Source organism: Saccoglossus kowalevskii, chromosome 6 (assembly GCF_978046115.1).
Source record: "Saccoglossus kowalevskii chromosome 6, keSacKowa6.1, whole genome shotgun sequence".
In the NCBI taxonomy this organism is placed as follows: Eukaryota; Metazoa; Hemichordata; class Enteropneusta; family Harrimaniidae; genus Saccoglossus; species Saccoglossus kowalevskii.
The window spans coordinates 4,223,457-4,249,331 of NC_140646.1; the positions used below are offsets into that span (position 1 = coordinate 4,223,457).

Consider the following 25,875-nt stretch of genomic DNA (forward strand, 5'->3'; position numbering starts at 1 on the left):
TCTCACACAGTACTAGTGTTATAACACCGCCTTTTGAAAATAACATTGCGTTCGATACAATTTACGTATATAGAGTTTCATGGTTGTTGCCATGGATACAACATATAGGGTCAAATAACGATCCCCGATGTTATCAGTTAATCATCTCGTATTTAAAATTTGGCTCGCACATTTATCCACATTTTTGGTCACGTGAGAGTGTATTGAGCTATTGTGATTTTCCGGCAGGCGTACATGATTGCTCACTCTCGGTTAATGGCGATCAATTTAGGTGCAATTTCCTCTCACTGTCACACACATATGTGTTCATATGAGAGAGCACTATGAGGTCGTTATACTGCTTTCACTGAATACCACAAAAAATTAACAAATGGTGGACGCTCTCATAGTGCTGTAGTACACAGATAGTCAGTTTGTGGTGAATACACAGTCTTCGAGAATTCCGTGATTAAAATATCTCCAACGTAATCATGTAGAATATTATCAAAGTATTGCTTGAGCTTGTATTCAGTTTAGGACGGGCTAGCATCAATGCATGTACATCATTTTAATAAAGCTTTTACAGGTTTCTGTGTCACGTGGTATATTTGTCTGAATACGTCATAATTATCCGCTATATTGTCGTCATCGTTCGCAGTTGATTGTTATAAAATAACTAAAATAATCCTCTAAGTATAAAGTTGTCATAACACCAAGTGTTTGCAAGTAAACATACTGCTTTTATTACCGCAAATTCTTAGAATTACAGCAGCTTTGTACAATATTGAATAAACATAAACCGTGGAGGGTACTATTAGTGCGCGTCATCATGCACGAACCTTGAACGAGCCTGCACCGTTGGTGACGTAATCGGACAACACTCGCGTCTATAAACATGGACGTATTATCAGATTCATATTATATCTTTCGTGTGCATACGTAACCACACCGTCACGTGTTCTTAAATTACTCATATCACACTAATTATGGAAATGAAACAATGTTTGAAGACAACACATGCATAATTAATTATAGTGCCTAACAACACACTCTGTGTTAAATATCAACCAGTGTGGAAGCAAGCTGTTCCTAAATTTCTATTTTCAGTCAAAATAAATATAACCAGAGGGATGAATCATCGTAAATGATTAAAACGAATGATGTCCATATGGACATGCTAATATTTGCATTACTTGTTATGATTAGTACATATTGGTCGCTGTCGGTCGTAATTCTCGTATTTTTTTTTTAATTTAATAATAAATGTTTACTTATTATCGTACTTTATTAAAAATCGAGAATTAAAAAGTGTGACCACAGTTCATAACATATAAACACCTACCGTGAATGTATACTTGACACGCTGCATCTGATTAACCCCGCGCATGCGCTTTGTTGAAAATAAAAAAATGCGCTCATTTTATTTATCGTGTGAATATACCTCACATTCACATTTCTGTTCAGTCGAGTCGCTGAGTTAGGAGAGAGATAGAGCAGACGTCTGATAATCTGAACATATCCGATAGAAGAGTCCGCTACCTTCGTCACCATGGCTCACATGAAGAAGATAACCAAAAAGCACGAAAAATACGAGAATTTTCTGTCGAAATATCCAAAAACAGGCGTGTTGACAGCTGACAAATTCGCCGAGATCTGGGAGCACTATGATTCGAACGGTAGAGTATATGTTTGATATTCATTGCAGTGATATTCTGTATTTTGAGCAGCGTTCCACGTACACTGGGGAATAAATATATGCAAAATTATAAATAATTAACAATTATACTTATTAATTGGGTTTTCGGCAAATTGTGCATTAAACATCTAGGCAGATCTTGATTATTCTGCGACATTCGAGATGACTGGATCTGTTGTTGTGGCTGTGCTGGTGAAAGCCACGTAATTAAGTACAGTGTATGTGTCCATTCATAACGATAGATTATGTGTGTCTCATCGCAGTGATCATGTAATAGAAAATAGATCAGCATCCCGGCTTTTCATCACATGGTGCGTTTGCAATGTATGTTTAAAGTCACTGATTCGAACGTATTGTGTATGTTGAGTTTTCTTACAAACGGCGACAGATGTATTGGGTGTTAAGCGCCCTTGTATTATGCCTTTCAATGCCACGGTGTGTGATATTTTAGCAAAACAGCAATGCACATTTAAACTGAAATTATTCCGGAATCATACATTATAAACCTAATTCGGATATTATTGTCAGTCTTGCGTTTGAAAGTTTCATGGAGGCAAATCAGGTTCTTATTCAGAAAGCTATTATAGTGTTTACAGTATGTCTGCAGCTGGTCTTCTGTACGATCTGCCACATAATAGCACCGAAGTCATCACACGTCATGTTCGATCATCTGCTACAAATACAACGCATGAAAAATAAATTTTGCACGAAATTTGAATTTGCAGCACAAAAACAACTGTGTAAATATATCTATTTTGTTAAATTGTCACCTACAATTTCATAAATTGAATTAAAGAACGGCACTGTTATAGGAAATCACGTGAAACGTCACTACAGTAACGTTAACTGATCTCCAACTACATATGTGTACACTGCACGTGGACTATCCGTGTTTAATAACATACGTCTTCAACTTAATCACTTACAGATATGATTCGGTTTCGCGCTATCTGCGCCGTATACAACCTTAATCACGACATTCACTCGTACATACCATGAAACAATATAAGCAGTTCCATTTTCGTGTTTTTTTTTTATTTTTAAATTTTATTCACATTTCATCAAATTTAGCATTCGATGACGCGACAATTCGGCAAATCGATTCGAATGTATAAACTCAAAACTATTTAGTTGACGTGTTGATAATTGATTGGTAATTCTGTGTAGTGACCATTGTTCGAATTATTAGCCAAATTAAAAAAAAAAAAACATGCAAATCAATTTACTTCGCCGCCTCAGTCGCCAAGCCTGGCCTGTACGTACGCCGCCTCATTATACGTTTCATAAATACAGGCGTCCTCTTTGTATTACATTATTAATCCATATAGTCCCCAAAATGCAGAGATGCACTGAGATATAATAAGTAATTGAACAGTGGGTCAGTGTTATTGTTTAGGGAATACTCTACTTCATTAGAAGTACTATTAATTTGAGCTAGCGAACGAGGTTGAGTGCATTCTGATATGATGTCGAAAGGTTTCATTTTACTTTTTAGTATGCGTGATTCTGATATTAGAAGTGTGTCGTGATGACCTACTCCCTACGTAAACCATTCTTTCGAGATGCAGTAATACAAAACGGACGGAAATACGAAACACAAACGTGACAGCATACATTTACTAGTTCAATAATTGGCATAAACTAAGTGTATAGTAATTTGCATATCAGCGTAATTCATTGAAATTTATTCCACTAGAAAAATATTTATTTACAAAGACAGTTAAAAAAAATGAATATATATATATATATTTATTTATTTATTTTTGCACAAAAAGTCAGTATTAATTAGGCGATGACACATTTGATTAAATCTGAAATTGTGCTATAAATTATAATGGTACGACTGATCTTATCAGATGTCCATATCAGATGACTATGGATGCATAAAAGAATCATTTACAAAGTAGAAGCAAGCAGCGGTGCACTATTCTGTTTACTATCGTAGAACATGCTTCAAAATATAGATTTTTCATTTTGAATCAAATCTACAATGACAAATATATCCATCGGACCGAGCCAGGCATCTTAAAAATTAAAGCACACTTGTTTTAATAATAATACATTTCTGCGTAAATTTGATATTTTGCCATGTAGTTTGGAAATAGTGTTTAGTAAATCGATACATTGGGAAGTTGAATACAAGGTCATATAAAAATAATTATACTAGTATTGGATTTAGATAACGCTTATAATACACTTGTACTGTTATCAAAAACGCATCGCATTAGCTACACACATGAGAATATATTACAATAATGAGTAAGGGAAAGATGTGATCATCTCTATTGTGTGTTAGCATCCTCTCGAGAGGATCGTTATATCCTTTGTGTACACATTGAGAACATATCCTGTCAGTCACATGTTTCTTTTCAAATGCCTTCTCCGAATATCTAGGTACGTTTTTGTGGAACTCGTGATTTTAATGACTCTGTGAATAGGTCTACGTGAGTTTTTGTCTTATGGAACCGGCATTCTATCATTGTTTGTTTGAACCATTCGATTTTTTTTGAAAAGGAAAGAGGGTAGGATTATGCTACAAATTTGGAAATTAGCAATCCGGTAATAAAATAACCACTCTTCGACTACTTCCAGTCATGTATCTTGTATTATTGTTTGAAATTGTCATGGAAACCAACCCAATATTGTAATCATATAAATGTCGTCTATATTCCATGTGCTTGGACGTACTTACTGGGTACATAAAAAACACCAGGGCTCGCAAACAGCGCCCAGAACGGCATATATCGATAAAGATAATAACCAATTAATACATCTTGTAAGAAAGACGCCAACATAATTACAATTTTCAATTCCGTTGGATTATTGGAAATATAATTAAAAGTAAAAGCAATATATCATGAATATGATGAGTTTTTTTAATTGTTACTAAGCGTTATTGACATCAGTTCGTTTTCAAAACGGTGAGTTTATGCAAATGAATCAATATTGGGACCGTATTACACCACTAATGCACTCGATACAGACAGAGGTCACTTACGGTCAATTTAGAATCGACCATAAGCCAGAGATGGCAAAAAATATTACAAGTAGTGCACAGGTGTGCTCCTTCTAACCTTCTAATGCAAATGCACGCAATCTGATTTATATACTGTAATCTGACATCTATTTAAAATTTATCCGATTGCAGACACAAAATATTGACTACTTTGATGGAAATAATTAAGTGGAAGACATCTTCAAGACATTAAATGGGTGAATGTGCTAATATTCTAGCGTGATTTATTGTGTCCTAAAATAGCGAGCATCAAAGTGTGAATAAAATGAATCACTCGCCGTTTATTTCGGTATATACTATATGCCACGATGTCACAACGACATGTGTCAATAATTCTGTATCACGTGATACTGGGATTGTCACGTGATTTAGCTGGACAGCATTATGGGATACATATAATATTATAACATTGCCATCTTGTTGCGTAGCACCTCAAATGTAAGTTATGTACTGTAAATATTGTTGTGCACATTGCACATTGTTGCCAAGGTAACCGACATATGTACTTTTTAAGACGTAAATTTAATCCACCTTCAGGCAAAACATTTCAAGTAAATGGAGTATTATAGAAAGTTAAATGTTTAGCGGAGTTGTACTTTATAATTTAGTGTTGTAAATTACCCCGGGTAACAGCACACGCCGCATTAAGAGGCTCAGCAGATGCAATTGCTAATAATACGTGCAACCATTAAAAATATTCAGTTTCAAGAAGAATAATACGATTTCAATAATACATGTTATTACGTCGAATAGACACAGCCTGGGAACCCGTGACGTGTATATTTGATAACCGCTGTGGACAGACTGTTTTTGTTGGCGCTCACTTGGCAACGTTCTGAAGTAATATTTTGCAACCTGGGTACTTTAAAACATTAATATCCATTAGTAGCGCATCTAAAATATATCTGAATCACGTATTGCAGAACTGCCTTATCGGAAAAATTTTGGTAATGATATGCATAATGATCGTTTCCATTGGCAACACACATTATACTTTTATATGTTTTGACTTATGACTGTCACATTTATACGGGCACGAAAATTGGAATTATTGGCGCATAAAAGTTGTCGAACCGTTATGTAATATTCATTCAGAATTTAAGTCGCGACTTCCTAAGAATTACATGTTCCCCCGCAAGATACATAAATAAATGAAATCTAACATTTGTTTGTGGTTTGTATGTTAATTATTCATACTAATTATTATTATACTATGGTTGTTTTAGTCCCTTGTGAATACAATATTGCTATTGATCTTTCTGGCAGACACTCTCCAGAGAACTCACACCTGCTTTCTCTTTGGAGTACTAGATATAGAAGTGTTGCCATGCGGTGGTTTTCATGTGTACTTTAACTAACATTGTTTAACTACATAAGCTGTATAGTTTCATTACGTTTGATCAAATGGTTAATTGTTATGCAAATGTGTTCATTATTATGCACAGTTAACTCTAACAAACAGGCACTTACAGTGACAGACATACAACCACTTACAATGACAGAAAGAAAGACAGACATACAGACAGACATACAGACATACAGACATACAGACAGACATACAGACATACAGACATACAGACATACAGACAGACAAGTTGTTTGAAATTTTGTAGTCTATATTTCACAATATCGTTTTTTTTTCACAGAAAGTGGGTATATTGATGCAGATGGTTTGGACAAGTTTTTTACTGATCTTTTGCAGTCGATGACTGGGGACAAGGTAATTCATCCAATTTCCTGTTGCAAAACACACACAATTTATTTACTTAATATATACGCAAATTACTACAGACAGGGATAATTAGAATCTCGCACACTTCGTTCGAAAATTGAAAATAAAATCGAATTGTACTCGCAGTTAATTATGATACAGTATCACATGTCTTTTAAATGGTATTTTGGGACAGGCGACAGCACCGGATTTTTGGTATCATTGTTGTCTCTTCTGAATTTGTTAGGTGAAAATCCTAAATGCGAGTGATTACACAAAAGCACATGTTGCGCTGTGTGACCATCTTCCTAATCATATTGAAATTGTGGCAATTTAATGCACTATTCTGCCGCCAATCAGATTACGGATGCATTTCGACATCGTATTTGCACATCGTAGTTATTGTCACTGTTAATCTATGATGTGCACTTGTTTTTTGTAATTAAAACCTCACCCCAAATTAGTTATCATGAATAAATTAAACATTATTTATGTATTTTGAATGTATGTAAACAAGCAGTATGTAACATTACCATTCCAGACAATAATACAAACTATATTCTGTTGTCATAATCATATGACATTCTCACTTCACGCACAAACCTAGTTCCGCCGTTGTCTTAGAAAGGTATAACGATTCCCTCTCATCGAGTTGTACACCATGTTATGCTGTGAGTAACAAATGATTACACGATGCTTGATAATAAATTGTCATCTGAGAGACGGAAACTGGTTTTGATATTTCATAACTGCAAATTAAATTTACCATATAACAATCCAGGGTGCGACTAGAAAGAAATCCATCTTACTAAGCGTTGAGAAATTCATTATTCATATGCTCGCAGAGTCGGTTATTATCGAACAACGCCTCGTGGAAGTGCAGTGCAAATACCATAATGGATTACACGTAGTTTGGTATAGCATCATCAAGATTATGTACAAAGTGGGTGATTCAATCCAAACTGAATTAAACTCGGGGATGTCAATTTGGAGACGTCCTGTCAGTTATTATTAAAGTCAGAACTACCCACCTAGCAATGTGTATATGTGTGTTCGTAGCCATGGATATTCGTAAGATTGACATATGTTTGAAAATGAAACAGACATCATAACAGCGACACGACACACTGTCTCATTACACAGTATAATCAGTATCTCACTGTGCAACTAGAACGGAAATGCGTCCTGTTCATTTCACTTAACGCATTGTGTCATCCTAGTTCGAGAATGTACTACCTATCATTCACATTGCTCGCAGTGATTGAGTAAAGTACCAGCAGTTTTCGATAATCTTCCATTAATTGTGATAAGATTACTTGTTACATGTTATAAAACGTGTTGACGAGTTACTTATTCATGTATTATATATTCATAAATATTATCACTTATTTGCAAAATTTGCTTTTACATATTTCTACCAGAGTGAAGGACACATACTGAATGGTTTATGTTACCCCCTGCTAGCAATACTTATTAAACAGAGTGGGGCATTATAATGGTTAAAAACCAAACTAGTGGAAACCCGTTGATTGACGTATACTGTGATTGCTCAATGGCATGCGTGGAGAGGGGGGGCAGTCATCGGAAACTGAAACTGCAGTAAAGAAACGTGAATTATATGACGAAATGTCAACAAAACAGTGTGTGGCGAAATTATTGGATGAATCTCTGTTGCATACGGCGGTAGAAAATTAGTTGTACACAGTCATTCGTGTTATGCTGCAAAACGCGTTGAACATTACATCTTAGCAAAATAAACAGATTGTCACACATTTGTAAACTGGACGTTTTCCGCGTATGCACAGTGTTCAAGACCAAAAAATGAAAACCAATTCTCATCCTGCTATTATTCATATATTAATTAGGAGAGCATTGTTCAACCCATTACCCGGAGTACGTAAAGCCGCGTGTATTAACTAAATTGTCTTTCTTCTACTTGAGCTTTTCAGAGATGCAGCTTCTCCAAAGCCAATCAACTTCAAACAAAAAAGGGACCCTTGACATTTTTAACAAATTATTATTATATCCCTGTAAGAGCGGGCATACTCATCGACAGCGATGTCAACTTGCAACACTAATGCCTACGGAGTTACTGTATTCACAAAATACAATTATACTATATAAGAGAAAAGTGTGGCTTGAAGAAATACACATAGTCCGAATTAGCGCGGCATAGGAATACATAGTGTAATCAAATTTCAGAGACACCACGTGTAAATGGTTCATCGGTCGGCACTTTTAACAATTACAGTAACTTCAGGGTGTCAATCGTTCCCATTTTCCTGGCATCTAAAAGGTTTTAGTGGTTTGTAAATGAAAATAACGAGACTCGGTACATTTAAATGTGAACATGTCGATATGCGGAGCCTGTCATTGTGACTCATTAGGGAGATTACCTTGTATTTGAGCGTGTTTGTCAACCCACAATGAATCGTGTGATTAAGACCGACATAGGAAATGCACTAGTTGTACAAGTTAACCAGGCCATAGATTACCGTCACGTGACAATACCCTCGTTCACGACGTATGTGATAATGCTGGTCAGCATACCACCGTTAAAATATAAAAATCTAACGCTTTATTCATTTTAAGCATTTTGATGTTGAAGCAAGCTCACTATTGAAAAACAAAATACTGTCTCATGTTTGCGTTTTCATGTAAAGCACGTGTTTATTTGCAATCAAGATGGGAATGCCAGTCATCGTAATAGTGACCTCATTGACCTTTCATTTCTTATGCATATTCACGCAGTTTTCTAATTGGCACATCCGGGGACTCGTAAATGTACTATGTACACATATATAACGTGATGTGTTTATAAATGCTATATGTGATGTCACGTTACATGGCTTACGTATATAACAGTAGGGACTTATATATCTCCGTGCATATCATTCAGGTTTAACCTAACCGCAGTATTACATCGCGTACACTTGGTAGTATGGTGGACCTAATAATTATTACATTGCTAAACGTATAGAATTTGTAACTTCCCCTTCTCCTGTAAGCGTAAAACATTTTCTCTGTGGGTATCCTCGTTGCTTAGGCGAGACGAAAATTTTATGGAATGGATTGTTATTTAGATTACTGAAATTTCAATAATGAGACCCCGATGAATCATTTCAATCCCGTTTTAGCAGTCACATCACATCAAATGGATAAACGTAAAAAAAATATTTTGTTTTCATTGCAGGCTTCGTGTATTGAATTATTTCAGCTAAATTTGGTGTATTCAGATAAGTTTTATCTGCAGAATTAGGTCAATATAACTACAATAATTCATAACGTACATAATAGCTATGTTTATATAACACAATAATGATAAATAATACGATATTATTACGTTTCTTAGTGTGAATTGAAAACTATTGCACTAATATATTGAGATAGATTGATTAACCTTTTCACCACCAGTTCCCTCTTTTCATCACAATTTCACAAAATAGTCCTGTTTATAGTCTACACTCTCCTTCAGAAGATTGAGACAAAAATATACATCTTTTGAGTAAAAACTGGAAATTGATAACAAAAATTGTCTGTTGGCTACAAATTTATGGTTCATTCTCAAAAATATTTAAGAAAAAAAGAAAAAAGGGCAGACAAATTCGGGGGAGAAAGTTTGCTGATGGAAAGGTTAAAACATATCCACACTCCGTACGTTTCTTCAGATGGCGAAAACAAAATGTGGAATTGCATGACAACAATAATGCATTATTATAATATAACTGTAGCGTCAGACAAACTAGATATGCAATAATCTAGACTGTCTATGTTCTATTACAGTAGGGAATTCTTCAAGAAAACCCGTGACAGGCCTCATAGGGCCAAAACATCGTTGATTGCAATCATTTGAGAGCAGTGTTTCGTTGATGAATCCTTTCAAAACTTTGACAGAATAATTAGCTCGTGCATGTTGCCAGACATCGGAAATTATTTTTGTATACATTCGAGCACACACAGTTTGTTACATAAAGAGACTAATATTTTAGCCATTTGCCTGCCTCTCTTTGTCATATAAGATCAGGAAATATACAAAATATATCTAAAGAACAAATAGAGTTTCTTAAAAGTGCCTAGCAAAGAGACAAGGCACGCCCAGAACGCACGGTAAATTTGAAACTTGGCCGTAATCATGACATGTACATAACCAAGCAACTGAGGAAGGAGGCATTTACGATTAATACAGAAATCTATTTATTAGCACAAAAGAAAAATATATCACGCTCTTAGCAATAAATTAATAAACTGGACATCATGTATGGAATTTAAATTGCCATTGTAAATAGACCAGCAGTCTGTTTTGACATCTTATTAAATATGGATCATTCTACATCGCGTTGACATATTCAATAGTACTTTTCGCAGTTGATGCATAATAAATATACTTGACTTTAAGAATGACCTAAACTTGAACTCGACTATCGCCATATTGAGCAGAATAAAGAGGTTTAATCAATCGAGTGTATATTGTAATATGTAAATTTACTTTGTAATCAAATGTACAGTGTAATATGTAAATTTACTTGTAATCAATTGTACAGTGTAATATGTAAATTTACTTTGTAATCAAATGTACAGTGTAATATGTAAATTTACTTTGTAATCAATTGTACAGTGTAATATGTAAATTTACTTTGTAATCAAATGTACAGTGTAATATGTAAATTTACTTTGTAATCATTAGGATTACATTTATTCCTGTGTGACGTCAGCATCTGATAACACGCAGATGTACAAAACAATGTCATATTTTAAATATGAGGTCAAAGCACGGATTAAAAACAGTACTATCAAATTTGTGTCGTCAAAAACTAATACATGACATTTCATGTTTTCACTAAACACGGCCATTAAAATTAAAATACCCCGAACGCATATTACTTGTTGAGTGACACACACATATATTGGTATATATGTAATCTGTAATTGCGAGTCAGTAAACTGTCATATATAACCTTATGACACTGTGATAAAGCTAAATGCCGTAGATATTAAAACTGACACACGTTAAGAGTCATTATATTAGCAAAGCGTTCCAACAACGCTCAGTTAGAGAAATAGAGACATAACGCAGCGTACGCAGCGCATTAAGTGACCTCCGTATACTTACTCATATTAAGACATGATATAAAACAACCGTTAAATATGTTATGCAAATCGCTCGGCCAAAGCGCTGTAGTATGGAATACTTGCGGTACGCACGGTTTGCTAAGCTACTCAGCATGTATAAAAACTAATTTTGGTCAAAATTTTCCTTAAATAAATATATATTAAACAAAATGTCGATTGTTTCATTGTGTGACTTAAATCATGTTATTGGTATATACAAATGTTTATATTCAAATTAATTAGATAGTTGAAACATAGTTTGTTAAACAACCAATCAGCTGGCCTGGATTCAAGTTCAATCATATATATTTGCCATGATCAATCAATATTTTCAGATGTGAGTGATAAGTAGAGTTTTAATCGCAGCTGCGCGAGAAATAACAGAAAACGTGCATTGAGTTTTATTTTTGCCTACCCGGATCTGTAACATGTATTCGCGTAACCAGTATTTACATCGCTACATGATTCGTGTTACATGTAACCTACAGTCACGTGTCCATGTTACCTACATTAACAAATACGTTTAAAGCAAGCCTTTATTACGCTCACAAGTTACTTGTAATTAAGTTTACACATAACTCTACATATCGATTATATATAGTATGTATACGTATGTATCTACAACGGGAATATTGTAAAAAAATAACTTGATTATCATATTTATTACTACAGTTATTTTTTCCTACGACAGACTCCATTATGCCATATATTGAAACTGTGTTATACGAATTACCTCCTGGATGACCTATTTCATTTGAGTGAAGTACATTGCTTTAGTCACAAAAATAGATTCTTACAATTAACGGACAGGGTCACATTGGTTTAATCACTTAAAGAAGAACCCGGGTTCAGATGTGGCATACACTGGCATGTTGGATTAACCTTTGCAATTTCAATTATAGTTAATTTCAATAATCACTCGCCAGCATGCGCAGTTCACACTTACTAATGTCTTAGTAGTAGTCTCAGACAGCCAGTACTTAGTAACCAATGTTATCAAATGTACATGTTTTTCATCACACTATGTATATGCAGCGTAATATTATAGCGCCGTTTCCTTCTACGATTTATTGTCAAGTGCCAAATCACTGCAATAAATCAAACACAAGATCGCTATTTAAATGCATAATTTATTGAGACTTGAGGGGATACTCCGTCTTCATGTTCAACTCATTATGCGTAATTGAGGTCATTAAATATCTGCCGAAAATTCACTACATCCGGTGAAAATATTTTAGTATGCTTTGCCTATTTACATATTACAATAGAAATAGACAACCCATAGAACTGCAACGTGTCAACAATAACGAAAACGAGTTACGCACTCTTCATTGTACTGTGCGGACAAACATGAAAACCAAAAGACAGTTGACTATAAACGCCGTTTGTTTCAATACAATTGCAAAATCTGATAATTAGTTTCCTCGCTCTCAGATTACATCCTGTAAAATGGAGATAATTAATGTCGCCATAACAACACAACCAACAGAAATTTCTGAATTTGTATCAGACAATAACCTAACTGTTCTCATTAACGTACATCGTGTTATTAAATGGTACATTCTATTGTTACAGTATCATCTACGAGTGTGTGTGTGTTTGCGGATTCAGTTTCCATAATGCATTATTTAATACAAAGCCACTCTTTAAACGCAAGTTTACTGTAGAATTTGTTCAAGCGGAAAGCTAGTTGATAGATACATAGGTTTATCTATTCATGTCCATGTTGGATTACCCAGCATGCAAATACTGTTTCCAGTCGTAGCTGTTTTTAGTTTTGCTTCAGGCCACTGCATCGTATTCCATCTTCATTGGAATAATAATTATAATATAAAATATACATCGTAATAAGTATACTAGTTTAAATGCGACGCAATTGGGAGGTAGAGAGAGTGGGAGAGATAAAGCCAAATTGATAACAATCTGAATGGATTTCTCTTGGCAATACTCTGACATTTAAAGTACACCAAAACTATAGTAATCGTGGTTAATAGAATCTATATTGCCGATTGGATTGTGTTGAGGAGTATATTGATATGTATTGCCTAGCGTGATTTGAACAAGGTTGTCGGCGTTAAATGCAATGAAATGTAATGTTATTCGTCTTATGTCACGGAGAATTCAATTATCGGCGTTTTTCGAACAAAAGATATCCGATATATAATAGATGTATTATATCTATGTCAAAATATGAGTAAATATTCCGGTCATATGTGATTGGGATTTTGTTATTAACATGTATGTGGTCATGGCAACAGTACGATGTTGTTATCGCTGAACGTCATGGCGCCATTCCAAGCACGAAGTGCCCTCAATCTCCATAGATACACCCTTAATTCAATTTACTGTGATTAAATACACTAAAATACACTTTTAGCAAGAAACACATTTCAAAGTTAAGCAGATTAGTGATCAAAGTAATGATATAAAACAGTATGTTTCACGAAAAGGATAACCTACCGAGTGACTATAATGCTACCAGGGTATTGCAGACATGGCAGACACCATTTTGTATTCAGCGCCCAAATTGCTTTTACTTTCATGGTGATTTTCGCGCATTTGCCGACCAGAGGTGTTTCCCCTAGCTATTGGCATTAAATTTGGTACCTGATTTACTTGTCAGTGGTGTATTATGGGTATTAGGACTACGATATAGTATCGAGTTAATCGCGACAGCAAGGACTTGTGAATGGGTTTACACCCACGCTGCATAGCGAAAATATAGTTGCATTTTTCAGCTCGCACAAATAAAAAAAAAACGTCAGTGGCATGTAGTCCTGGTTAGAAATGATGATATCAAAATGTACGTCGACAGTAACACTGTAGGATTATTCGGTAACGGAAGTATTTTGTTATAAAAGCTCAAGGCAGTTTATGTATAGCTAGTAGGCCTAGTAGTGTGCACACGACCATTCAACGCTGTTCATACCTTCTCGTTCAGGACCGACGCACAGTCAGTCTCTCGGGACCAGACTATTCCCGATTACTCAACTGATTAAGCAGATATAACTAGAAAAATATCATTATCGAAGTCGAGGATTCATTTAATATGCAAGTAGTCTTGCATAACAAAATGCCTTAATGAATTATGGTATTAGGTACATGGGGGGGGGGGGGTCAATAAAGCCATAAGTTTGAACGCTGAAATTGTTTGTACTGTTAAGCAATTGTTAAAACAGCAGTTGGGCAGCTCAAACACACTAACGTTGTGGTGATGTTGATTCATTCACTTGTCGCCTCATCCATTATATTAATGCTCAACTGACACATTAAGTGGCAATAAAAAACATAGAAAAATCTTGCACGAACTAAATGAATTGTCACAGATCATGTCCATGTTGTATCATACATAAGCTGGAGGTCGATGTTGCTCCCAGCTCCTACAATGCTGTATACCTAATATGAATCAATGTCTATTAGGGAAGTTTACACCTATTTGTCTAAAAAAAACGGCTGGTTGGATTAAATTCTCATTCTTCATCAACATCAGCAGCGGTCGTCTACAGTCCTGTGACAATCATAAAAGACGTTATACTTGACTGGAACTTACACTTATTTTAACATGCTTTGAATATAATGGAAAAGTACTTGTTTCTTACGGTTTTTGAACACTTCATTACACGTGGCTGAATCAATCATTCAAACCAAGCCATGTCTCTATGATTACGGTACATCAATTGACATTTCCATCCCACTTGTTCTCTTATCAGAATATATCCGCAGACACTGTGCAAGATATGAAGGATTGTTTTATGTCCGCATATGACGACGCTGGTGATGGCAGAATTGCAATTACCGAGGTATGTCGTAACTCAATTGTTTGTCGCTACTAGTTAATCGCCGAGCATCTACTGGAACATCTGCAAGTCTGCTATGTTCCCGTAAACGTTCCCGTATATTATATGTATGTCGTTATAGACTTAACGCGTTCATTAAGAAACCGTGGCGTTTTTTGTATCCGTTACTGTGGCGTACTGTGGTATCTCTGTTTTAAATGGCAAGGCACTTTGTCTTGGACGTCAATTCGAATCTGTGCGTAGTGTTTATTATTTTAATAGTTTGAATAACAATTTCATTCATTTTTTTTCGTTTTAGTTGTCAAATATTTTACCAACAGACGAGACATTTATTCTCCTATTCCGCCGAGAAGAGCAGTTAACATCCAGTGTTGACTTGATAGAGGTAATACAACTATTCTTATATCACGTGACATTTGATACACCTTTAGCAATGCACAAGTACGGAATATATTTTCTCATACGTAATACATTTACAACCTATTCGATTTCAGCTGTGGCGGCGGTATGACAAAGACAGGAGTGGATACATTAATGCAGACGAGTTAAAGGTAATTCAAATTATAAGAGATATACACCTAGTTCATTCATTGACGACTATGGTTTGCGCGAGATTTATGATAAACATATTTGTTCCAAGAATAATTTTGTATCAAATCTCGAACATTTAATTCCAGCGATAAAATATGACATTTGTTTAGCTACCTGTTTTGATAGAAGCAGGGTTTGCGTTTAATTTTGGACAGGATTCTAGAAAAGGAAATACAATTCACTACAATACCCATTAGGGATATAAATGCGTGACATGACTTCTGATTTGAATGCTGAATATTTATTTCTATATGCAGTCTTTTATTCGCGATCTGTTGGAAAGGAGAGGATCATCTGGTGTTGACGATGACAAGCTGGAACAATACACTGCAGGTCTGGTAGGTATAGTCACCCATTCGCGTAACCTGGCATCTTATCGAGATTGTTAAATTGTATTTTCGCCATCATTATCGTTTTTAAAATGTTAGTAACCCACAATAATATTTCTGTGTTTAATCAAATTGAAAATTGTCCAATTACCGTGACAACAGCTCACAATATTCGACAAGAATGGCGATGGAAGACTAGGTCTAAAGGAAATGGCTCGGTAAGTTTCATTGTTTAATTTATAACATGATTATATTACAAAACACTGCTTACGCCAAACAAGCGAAATATTCGTGTTCACAATAACAATCTAACCTGTCCGTGCCAGCCAACACCGTTTCTTTGCGTTCACAATAACAATCTAACCTGTCCGTGTTAGCCAACACCGTGTCTTTGCGTTCACAATAACAATCTAACCTGTCCGTGCCAGCCAACACCGTGTCTATGTGTTCACAATAACAATCTAACCTGTCCGTGCTAGCCAACACCGTGTCTTTGCGTTCACAATAACAATCTAACCTGTCCGTGCCAGCCAACACCGTGTCTTTGCGTTCACAATAACAATCTAACCTGTCCGTGCCAGCCAACACCGTGTCTTTGCGTTCACAATAACAATCTAACCTGTCCGTGCTAGCCAACACCGTGTCTTTGCGTTCACAATAACAATCTAACCTGTCCGTGCCAGCCAACACCGTGTCTTTGCGATCACAATAACAATCTAACCTGTCCGTGCTAGCCAACACCGTGTCTTTGCGTTCACAATAACAATCTAACCTGTCCGTGCCAGCCAACACCGTGTCTTTGCGTTCACAATAACAATCTAACCTGTCCGTGCCAGCCAACACCGTGTCTTTGCGTTCACAATAACAATCTAACCTGTCCGTGCTAGCCAACACCGTGTCTTTGCGTTCACAATAACAATCTAACCTGTCCGTGCTAGCCAACATTATGTCTTTGCGTTCACAATAACAATCTAACCTGTTCGTGCTAGCCAACATTATGTCTTTGCGTTCACAATAACAATCTAACCTGTCCGTGCTAGCCAACATTATGTCTTTGCGTTCACAATAACAATCTAACCTGTCCGTGCTAGCCAACATTATGTCTTTGCGTTCACAATAACAATCTAACCTGTCCGTGCTAGCCAACACCGTGTCTTTGCGTTCACAATAACAATCTAACCTGTTCGTGCTAGCCAACACCGTGTCTTTGCGTTCACAATAACAATCTAACCTGTCCGTGCCAGCCAACACCGTGTCTTTGCGATCACAATAACAATCTAACCTGTTCGTGCTAGCCAACACCGTGTCTTTGCGTTCACAATAACAATCTAACCTGTCCGTGCCAGCCAACACCGTGTCTTTGCGTTCACAATAACAATCTAACCTGTCCGTGCCAGCCAACACCGTGTCTTTGCGTTCACAATAACAATCTAACCTGTCCGTGCTAGTCAACACCATGTCTTTGCATTCACAATAACAATCTAACCTGTCCGTGCTAGCCAACATTATGTCTTTGCGTTCACAATAACAATCTAACCTGTCCGTACTAGCCAACATTATGTCTTTGCGTTCACAATAACAATCTAACCTGTCCGTGCTAGCCAACATTATGTCTTTGCGTTCACAATAACAATCTAACCTGTCCGTGCTAGCCAACACCGTGTCTTTGCGTTCGCAATAACAATCTAACCTGTCCGTGCTAGCCAACACCGTGTCTTTGCGTTCACAATAACAATCTAACCTGTCCGTGCTAGCCAACACCGTGTCTTTGCGTTCACAATAACAGTCTAACCTGTTCGTGCTAGTCAACACCGTGTCTTTGCGTTCACAATAACAATCTAACCTGTCCGTGCTAGCCAACACCGTGTCTTTGCGTTCACAATAACAATCTAACCTGTCAGTGCTAGCCAACATTGTCTTTGCGTTCACAATAACAATCTAACCTGTCCATGCTAGCCAACATTATGTCTTTGCGTTCACAATAACAATCTAACCTGTCCGTGCTAGCCAACATTATGTCTTTGCGTTCACAATAACAATCTAACCTGTCCGTGCTAGCCAACACCGTGTCTTTGCGTTCACAATAACAATCTAACCTGTTCGTGCTAGCCAACACCGTGTCTTTGCGTTCACAATAACAATCTAATCTGTCCGTGCTAGTCAACACCGTGTCTTTGCGTTCACAATAACGGTCTAACCTGTTCGTGCTAGTCAACACCGTGTCTTTGCGTTCACAATAACAATCTAACCTGTCCGTGCTAGCCAACACAGTGTCTTTGCGTTCACAATAACAATCTAACCTGTCCATGCCAGCCAACACCGTGTCTTTGCGTTCACAATAACAATCTAACCTGTCCATGCTAGCCAACACCGTGTCTTTGCGTTCACAATAACAGTCTAACCTGTCCGTGCTAGCCAACACAGTGTCTTTGCGTTCACAATAACAATCTAACCTGTCCGTGCTAGCCAACACCGTGTCTTTGCGTTCACAATAACAATCTAACCTGTCCGTGCTAGCCAACACCGTGTCTTTGCGTTCACAATAACAATCTAACCTGTCCGTGCTAGCCAACACAGTTTCTTTGCGTTCACAATAACAATCTAACCTGTCCGTGCTAGCCAACACCGTGTCTTTGCGTTCACAATAACAGTCTAACCTGTTCGTGCTAGTCAACACCGTGTCTTTGCGTTCACAATAACAATCTAACCTGTCCGTGCTAGCCAACATTATGTCTTTGCGTTCACAATAACAATCTAACCTGTCCGTGCTAGCCAACACCGTGTCTTTGCGTTCACAATAACAATCTAACCTGTCCGTGCTAGCCAACACCGTGTCTTTCCGTTCACAATAACAATCTAACCTGTCCGTGCTAGTCAACACCGTGTCTTTGCGTTCACAATAACAGTCTAACCTGTTCGTGCTAGTCAACACCGTGTCTTTGCGTTCACAATAACAATCTAACCTGTCCGTGCTAGCCAACACCGTGTCTTTGCGTTCACAATAACAATCTAACCTGTCCGTGCTAGCCAACACCGTGTCTTTGCGTTCACAATAACAGTCTAACCTGTTCGTGCTAGTCAACACCGTGTCTTTGCGTTCACAATAACAATCTAACCTGTCCGTGCCAGCCAACACCATGTCTTTGCGTTCACAATAACAATCTAACTTGTCCGTGCTAGCCAACACCGTGTCTATGCGTTCACCATAACAATCTAACCTGTCCGTGCTAGCCAACACCGTGTCTTTGCGTTCACAATGACAATCTAACCTGTCTGTGCTAGCCAACACTGTGTCTTTGCATGGTTCTTCTTACATGTAGACGCCATTAGAGTGAATTGTGGGTATAATTTGCATAATCTGAGGAGTATATCGTGATTTATTTCGTTCCACGTGATCGGCAGTTTTCCAATCAGATTGGCGTACCAGATTATGAGAGACAATGAGCGTTTTTATATTTTATAAGTTCCCTAAAACCACATTTTATAAACTTCACAGGTGTGTATAACCCCTCCCACAAGAAGCGCTGCTTATTTTTCATATACGAACCGTGACGCCAGTAACAGTGCTAAAAACTTGCCAAAAAGGGTATGCCTATAGGAAAACCCAAGAAGGATTAATTTAATCGGATTGCCTTCTCCAAAAATCTAACGTGCACTGCACTGCGAAAAACAGGCATTGTTTGCGAAGAATGTCATCGGTGGTGGCGTTCAGTCAAATTTATCACGTGCTAAATGCCACAAATGGAACGGCACAGTCTGCCTCGGGCGGATATTATCCTGGCAGTTTATGCCAATGGACTACTCCTCTTTGGCCAGTCTAAACATTCCTCCCCTTTGGCAATTTGGTTGTTGATGCCCGCGGAAAATTCTGCATTTGCCCTTAACTTGCCCGTCATCCGAATACAAATCTTCTCCTACTGGAATTCCCCTCTGAGAAACCCTCCCACTGAAGATGTATTATTTTGCCTGCCCGTTGAAAATCCCTTGCGAACACATTTTTTCACGAACAGCTCCGTTGACTGCACCTGACTTCACAACACGTTTCTAGGGTAAAAAAACTGCGGTGTTTGCTAAATCATGCCATGCATGGTATTCTAACAAGAACGTTTTTCAGTTATTTTTTGGGCAACATATCTTCTGAATAAAGAGGATTCATCAAACAAAGTTGACGTACTCAGGACGGATGTACTTAATCTAAATCAAGTCTGTATTTTTATTGTCCACACATGATCATGAAGTTGACATTTGTTATATATTACTTTGTAGAATTCTATCTATTACACCAAAGGACAACTTCTTAACACAGTTCGAACTGAAATGCAAGGTAAATAATTCTGATATGTTTATATTGTCTTTATATTTATTATTGCACACGCTTGAACTCACATGACTTAATGTTACAGTATTATGCCATCAGTAACAGTAACCTTCCTCAGTATAACAGTCTTAAGTCTCAAATTGACCTTATTACAGAAAATGAACTACAAAGAGAAACAGCAGCACTTCAATAAAGTATTTGCCTATTATGATAAGGTACGTTATTTCAATTTTGTTAATTACATTCCATGTACGAAGACAGACAGATTGATATAAATCCAATCAATAAATTCTATAAATTTCATATTACAGAGTAAGACCGGAGCCATAGAAGGAGATGAATTGGATGCCTTTGTTGCCGATCTTATGGAGCCTGATATGGTAGGTAACTCAATACTAGTGTGTATGTGTATAAGCAATTAATTCATGGTTTGTGGATCATGATTCATGGCGTGAAAAATACATTTGGCAGAACACAAAATATATGGTCAAATCAGTGAAGTAATGGTATATCAACATTGAGCAATACAACGCAGAATTGTTTCAAATAGAATTTTTAACTGAGATGTACATGTACAAAACCAGTTTTCCCGAATTTCCCGGATGCAAATGAAATGTGATATGATAATATATGCACCAAACGAGCAAAACTTATCAATGTAAACTAAAGTGCCACTGTATTGTCCATTTCTCACCGTTACAACACTCGCCATAATGTTTTGAAAAGGAAACATAGCTTCAAGCTAAAGTATTCTCATTTTTAATTTAGGCTGATATCAGTACCACACAGGTCGATCTATACAAGAAAGGAATCTTGGCCAACTGTGACAAGAACAAAGATGGTAAAATACAGCGAGATGAACTACGACTTTGCCTTGGTTTGTATCTTGATATGGACATGTGAAGGGACATAACACACAAAGGGTTGGGTCTAGCGAAGAGCGTTTTTATGATGGTTAGCACAATAATCATCAAAATTGTATTCATTTGTTTGAATTTTATATTTGTTTATACTCTTTTTTCATCAATGTAGCACAACCAATTTAACATTTCCAAACAAATGCATTGTTCATCACCAATAAAGGTAACAACTTTCTGTTACTTTGGCACAAACAACACAACTTGTAGCAACACAACTACAATTTTAAACCAAAGGTTGAATAGAGAGCATTATTATATAAACGAAATGTTTAATCAGTTTAATGGTAAATGATTAATCTACAAACTACAAAAGTTGTGTTGACATACATTCAGGTACACGGGGATTACTCTCCTCCGTCATAATAATTTACGTTCTGGAATATGGTGTGCCATGTATAATTTACGATAATGAATTGATCAAATACTTGTTTTTTGAATAATCAGAAATTGAATGAATTGATACAACACGATACTAAAACTATTTCTTGATGCTGTAAATATTCCTTGGTTCGTAAGTTGTTTTGTTTTCACGGCGAATGAACGATATACTAGTTAAACCTGTATGACACTCTTTCTATATTCACATGGTACTTGATCACAAATCAGTCCACCTGATTCACAATGGAATTTTTTTTCAGTATTCCAAATGTGGCCTTGCGAGTGATTTTTCAACTTTTTCAGCAATGTTTACTGTATTTCTATGTTTTTATGTAATTAATATGTTTCAAACATAAAGTAATAAACTTAATTTATGGAATAATGAAAACAACCAATTGATTAACTTATACTTGTGTGTAACAGCACAGAAACACATCTGTGGAAAATTGTTTCACTTGATTCTTGAACAATAAAATATATGTACATCATAATACTGGACGTCTGATAAATTGTATTACCTGTGCATGCCCTATATTATTTTGTAATGTAGTGAAACTACGTATACAAATCACAAAACAGGCCATGAATACTCAGCTTTTATGTATGTCATTATCTGTGACATCAGAGATTTGGCATGCGCGTATTATATGTGCGTATATATTACACACTAATAGAATCTTTCATTGAGGCTGTTACCTTTATCTTTAGTTAACTGTCATGAATTTGTTTTCGCGTATCTGTTGACCGACTTAATTAGCTGATTATTAGCGAATTGCTGTGCTGTGTTATGTCTGTCATTGTTTAGGCCTATTTGAAGTTTTGGACGGAACTTGGCTCAGTGATTTGGAACTAATTACGAGATAACCATCGCTATTCTGACTACGATTTCTGACAGTTGGTATCCGTGGTTATTAATGTAGTGAACGATTAATCAAAAGATATGACGTATTCAGTACTTAGTGTGATTGGCTGTATGATTGAAGGTTACGCCCTAGAGTCTTAATGCTGCTTTGTAATTGGTTAAGGTTTTGAAAATGAATAAAGAGAGTTTGACTTAGTCTTGGGGAGTACAGTCAGAACAGACGCAGTCCTGGAGAGTCGAGAGTCTAGTCCTGGGGCGAGCCTTGAGGCAGTCCAGTCTTGGGCTAGTCTTGGGCCAGCCTTGCGATAGTCTTGGGGATTTTTCCCCAGGGCGCTGTGTCTTATAGAGTGCTCGATTGACCGACTAAGACGAAAGCTGAAACGTATTTCGTTGTGTGTGTCTTATTTGACTGTAAAGTTAAAGTGACTTTCCCGATCCCATACCTCAAGGGGACGCGATAGAGAGACGAGACGAGACGAGACGAGACGAGACGAGACGAGACGAGATTTCCCCCTGACACGTGTGGAGAACCCTGAGAGGAGATTTTTCCCCTGATATAACGAATGATTACAGTGACAAGCGGCTTCACCGTGGTCATTAGTTCTGTCTTGCTTGTTTACATGTATACAATGTGCCTGTAATTTATATTCCAGTCGGCATTTGTAGAAGTACATCAGTACATTGTGTGGTGCTGGAACGTGTTGTTGATTCACTGAAGAGCGGCACGTTTGAAGGTGAAGTTGAACAAGTGTTAAAGTAGGAGTACTAAAGTAATGAGAATTCAAAGCAATCTTATCATTGGCGCAATGGAACTAGTTTTATATGCGCTTACCTATTACAACATAACACTTGACACACAACATTATCCAAGGCAAAACAAGAATTATCACAGAATCGCCCCTAATTTGTATCACAAGATAAGAGAATTTAAAATACCAACTCTATGTTTATAACATTTCAACCATGAAATTTCAAATTTGATTTTTTTTCTGCCAATTCCGTTTCGTTGTCTGTCAGTAAAGGAAGGAATCAGATAGCATATGGTGAAACAATGTTGGCTTAGGCGAGATTAAAAGTTATCGAATATTCGCCATTTTGTTTGATTTTTTTCAAGGTGCACTATATTACGAACTAGCTTACACATTCAAATAAGGTGTTCCACATTTTTATTAAAAGGAAAAAGCTGACTAGTACAAAGGTAAACATTAAGATGTGTAATGGTTTTCAGCGATTAAGTTCATAGTTCAGATCGCCGACTGAATGTCATAAATCAGCAAAGAGAATTGCGCGAAATGTCAATTGCACGAAAAGAACCTGTCCTTTGAATAGGCCTGTGCATAAAACTCTAAGAGGTCTCTAACACTACCATTGAATCTAATCGTTCTATTTAATCTTATTGTTCAGGGTAACATCGTTTCCCTTGCTTTTATCTGGTAAACATGTTACACATAGTCACAACCTATCTTCTAATTGCAATAGATTCGTTGCTACTAGTGTTGAGGCTGCCTGGTTCTGAGACAGCTTCCTGCCTCGTCCCCGACCATCATTTTGACGGACAGAAAAAGATGTTACCCAAGGGAGAATGCATGTAATCCGATAATTTGCCATTATCTGTTAATCCTATCACAATTATTTATAGAGTTCCGCGTATCTACTACTTACTTATATCACGTACTCAACGAATAATTAGGGAGGAGATGATTTGTTAATTGTGTAAATTTATTCAAGCAACACATACTGTTCATATGTCGTCTTGTCTGACATTCTGCTTCATTACCCAGCCACACCTGCCTCATGAAAAATTTCTGAAATATCAATTATATTGGTTCGTAAACGCATAACATACTACTCCACTGGCACAAAACATATTACCTGGATGGGAAGACAGTTTAAAGTATAAGTCTTGCCTAGAAAAAGTGTTGAAGAAAAGAAAGGTAAAACAAGACTTTCATGGCGTCAACCATATTAGAAATACGTACACTTCAAAATGACAGCAGTCGATAATTTGTAGACCTCATTCACCAGAAAACACTACAGAAACTAAGCACACACAAGTCAGTGTACAGAGGAGGGAAACACGATTTGAGAAATAATCAATGTTTGGAAGTCATCTTACAGCTTGTGTTCTATTCTGATGCTCCATTGGAACTAGAAGCCACTCGCTATACAATTCGACATAAGAATATGCATTTTAATGGGCTGTAAAATTAATTTGTGAGATATGTAAACATAACATTTAAATATGAGTAGTATTAATTGCGTCAGCTTCATTATACCTTAACATTGACTTGACCACTTAATGACCAATGATATGAACTACATTGTTGTGCAAATCGTGACGTTATTTATGAAGTGTCAAACTTTAATAAAATGTCAAAAAATTGAATTTTGTTTGTGAATAAAAAAGGGACAGAGAGGGTACAGGGCAGCAGTCATTGCGCTGCGCATGTGCGACATTTGTGTTGATAAACATTGATTTTCCCACAATCCACTGCGCTCTTCTAATGGGATTCACAAGTATGATGTTTGACTCGGGCACGATGCACTAATTACCGCCGGTTGCTCTTTCGATACTTTCAAATCACCTAAAAAATACTTAACTAAAACTTTGTGCTCGTTGATCTGCGCAACAGTCAAACTCGCTTGTATATATGTGACCCATATATTTCACACATGCGTGTCGCAACAACTACCATGATTGCAGGTTTTTAACAAATTTATCAAATATGGTTGGTTTCAAAATAGTCATATAATTACCATATCATTAAGCCAGTCATTAAATGCTCTGATTTTTATCCTAATATAAAATATTTGTTTTGGAAGAAATGCAAAAATGAACAGTATTTACCATGGGAATCAATGTTAAAACATTATTTCATAAAAAATAATAATAAACATTCATATCTTAAATTCAACTGCAAGTACCATCTAGTGACCAAGTATGATTGTTTAGATATGGCGAGAACTGTTTAACATAGGACCCAATGGTAAATGGATGAACAAAATTATATCATAGATTTGTTACCTGTGTTTTCCCGAATAGTTTGGTGACCAGACACTTCACCATAATAGAGCATAGAATAAATCCATACTATAAATGTCAGGAAAATTCGATCAACTGTTCAAGTGGTAGAAAACCGCCCTAAGAACATTTCTCAATCCAACTGCT

The 25,875-nt window shown here is 36.6% G+C and overlaps 1 protein-coding gene across 1 annotated transcript; it reads left to right on the forward strand.

Moving 5' to 3' along the window:
• Window positions 1–1,422: 1,422 nt before the first annotated feature.
• Window positions 1,423–22,335, forward strand: LOC100313727 (secretagogin-like protein). Its single transcript, NM_001168181.1, has 11 exons — window positions 1,423–1,655; window positions 6,338–6,411; window positions 15,222–15,311; window positions 15,607–15,693; window positions 15,803–15,859; window positions 16,157–16,237; window positions 16,391–16,446; window positions 20,495–20,552; window positions 20,702–20,761; window positions 20,858–20,926; window positions 21,315–22,335. Exons 1-11 carry the CDS (start codon window positions 1,529–1,531, stop codon window positions 21,447–21,449), a joined length of 894 nt encoding a protein of 297 aa, NP_001161653.1. The 5' UTR covers window positions 1,423–1,528; the 3' UTR covers window positions 21,450–22,335.
• Window positions 22,336–25,875: the final 3,540 nt, after the last annotated feature.

What these genes read in the sequence shown, in the direction of transcription:
- LOC100313727 (NM_001168181.1), top strand. Translation starts at nt 1,529, where the DNA reads ATGGCTCACATGAAGAAGATAACCAAAAAGCACGAAAAATACGAGAAT. An exon ending in GGAGCACTATGATTCGAACG is followed by an intron (nt 1,656 to 6,337) that starts GTAGAGTATATG and finishes TTTTTTTCACAG; the next exon opens with AAAGTGGGTATATTGATGCA. An exon ending in TTAATGCAGACGAGTTAAAG is followed by an intron (nt 15,860 to 16,156) that starts GTAATTCAAATT and finishes TTCTATATGCAG; the next exon opens with TCTTTTATTCGCGATCTGTT.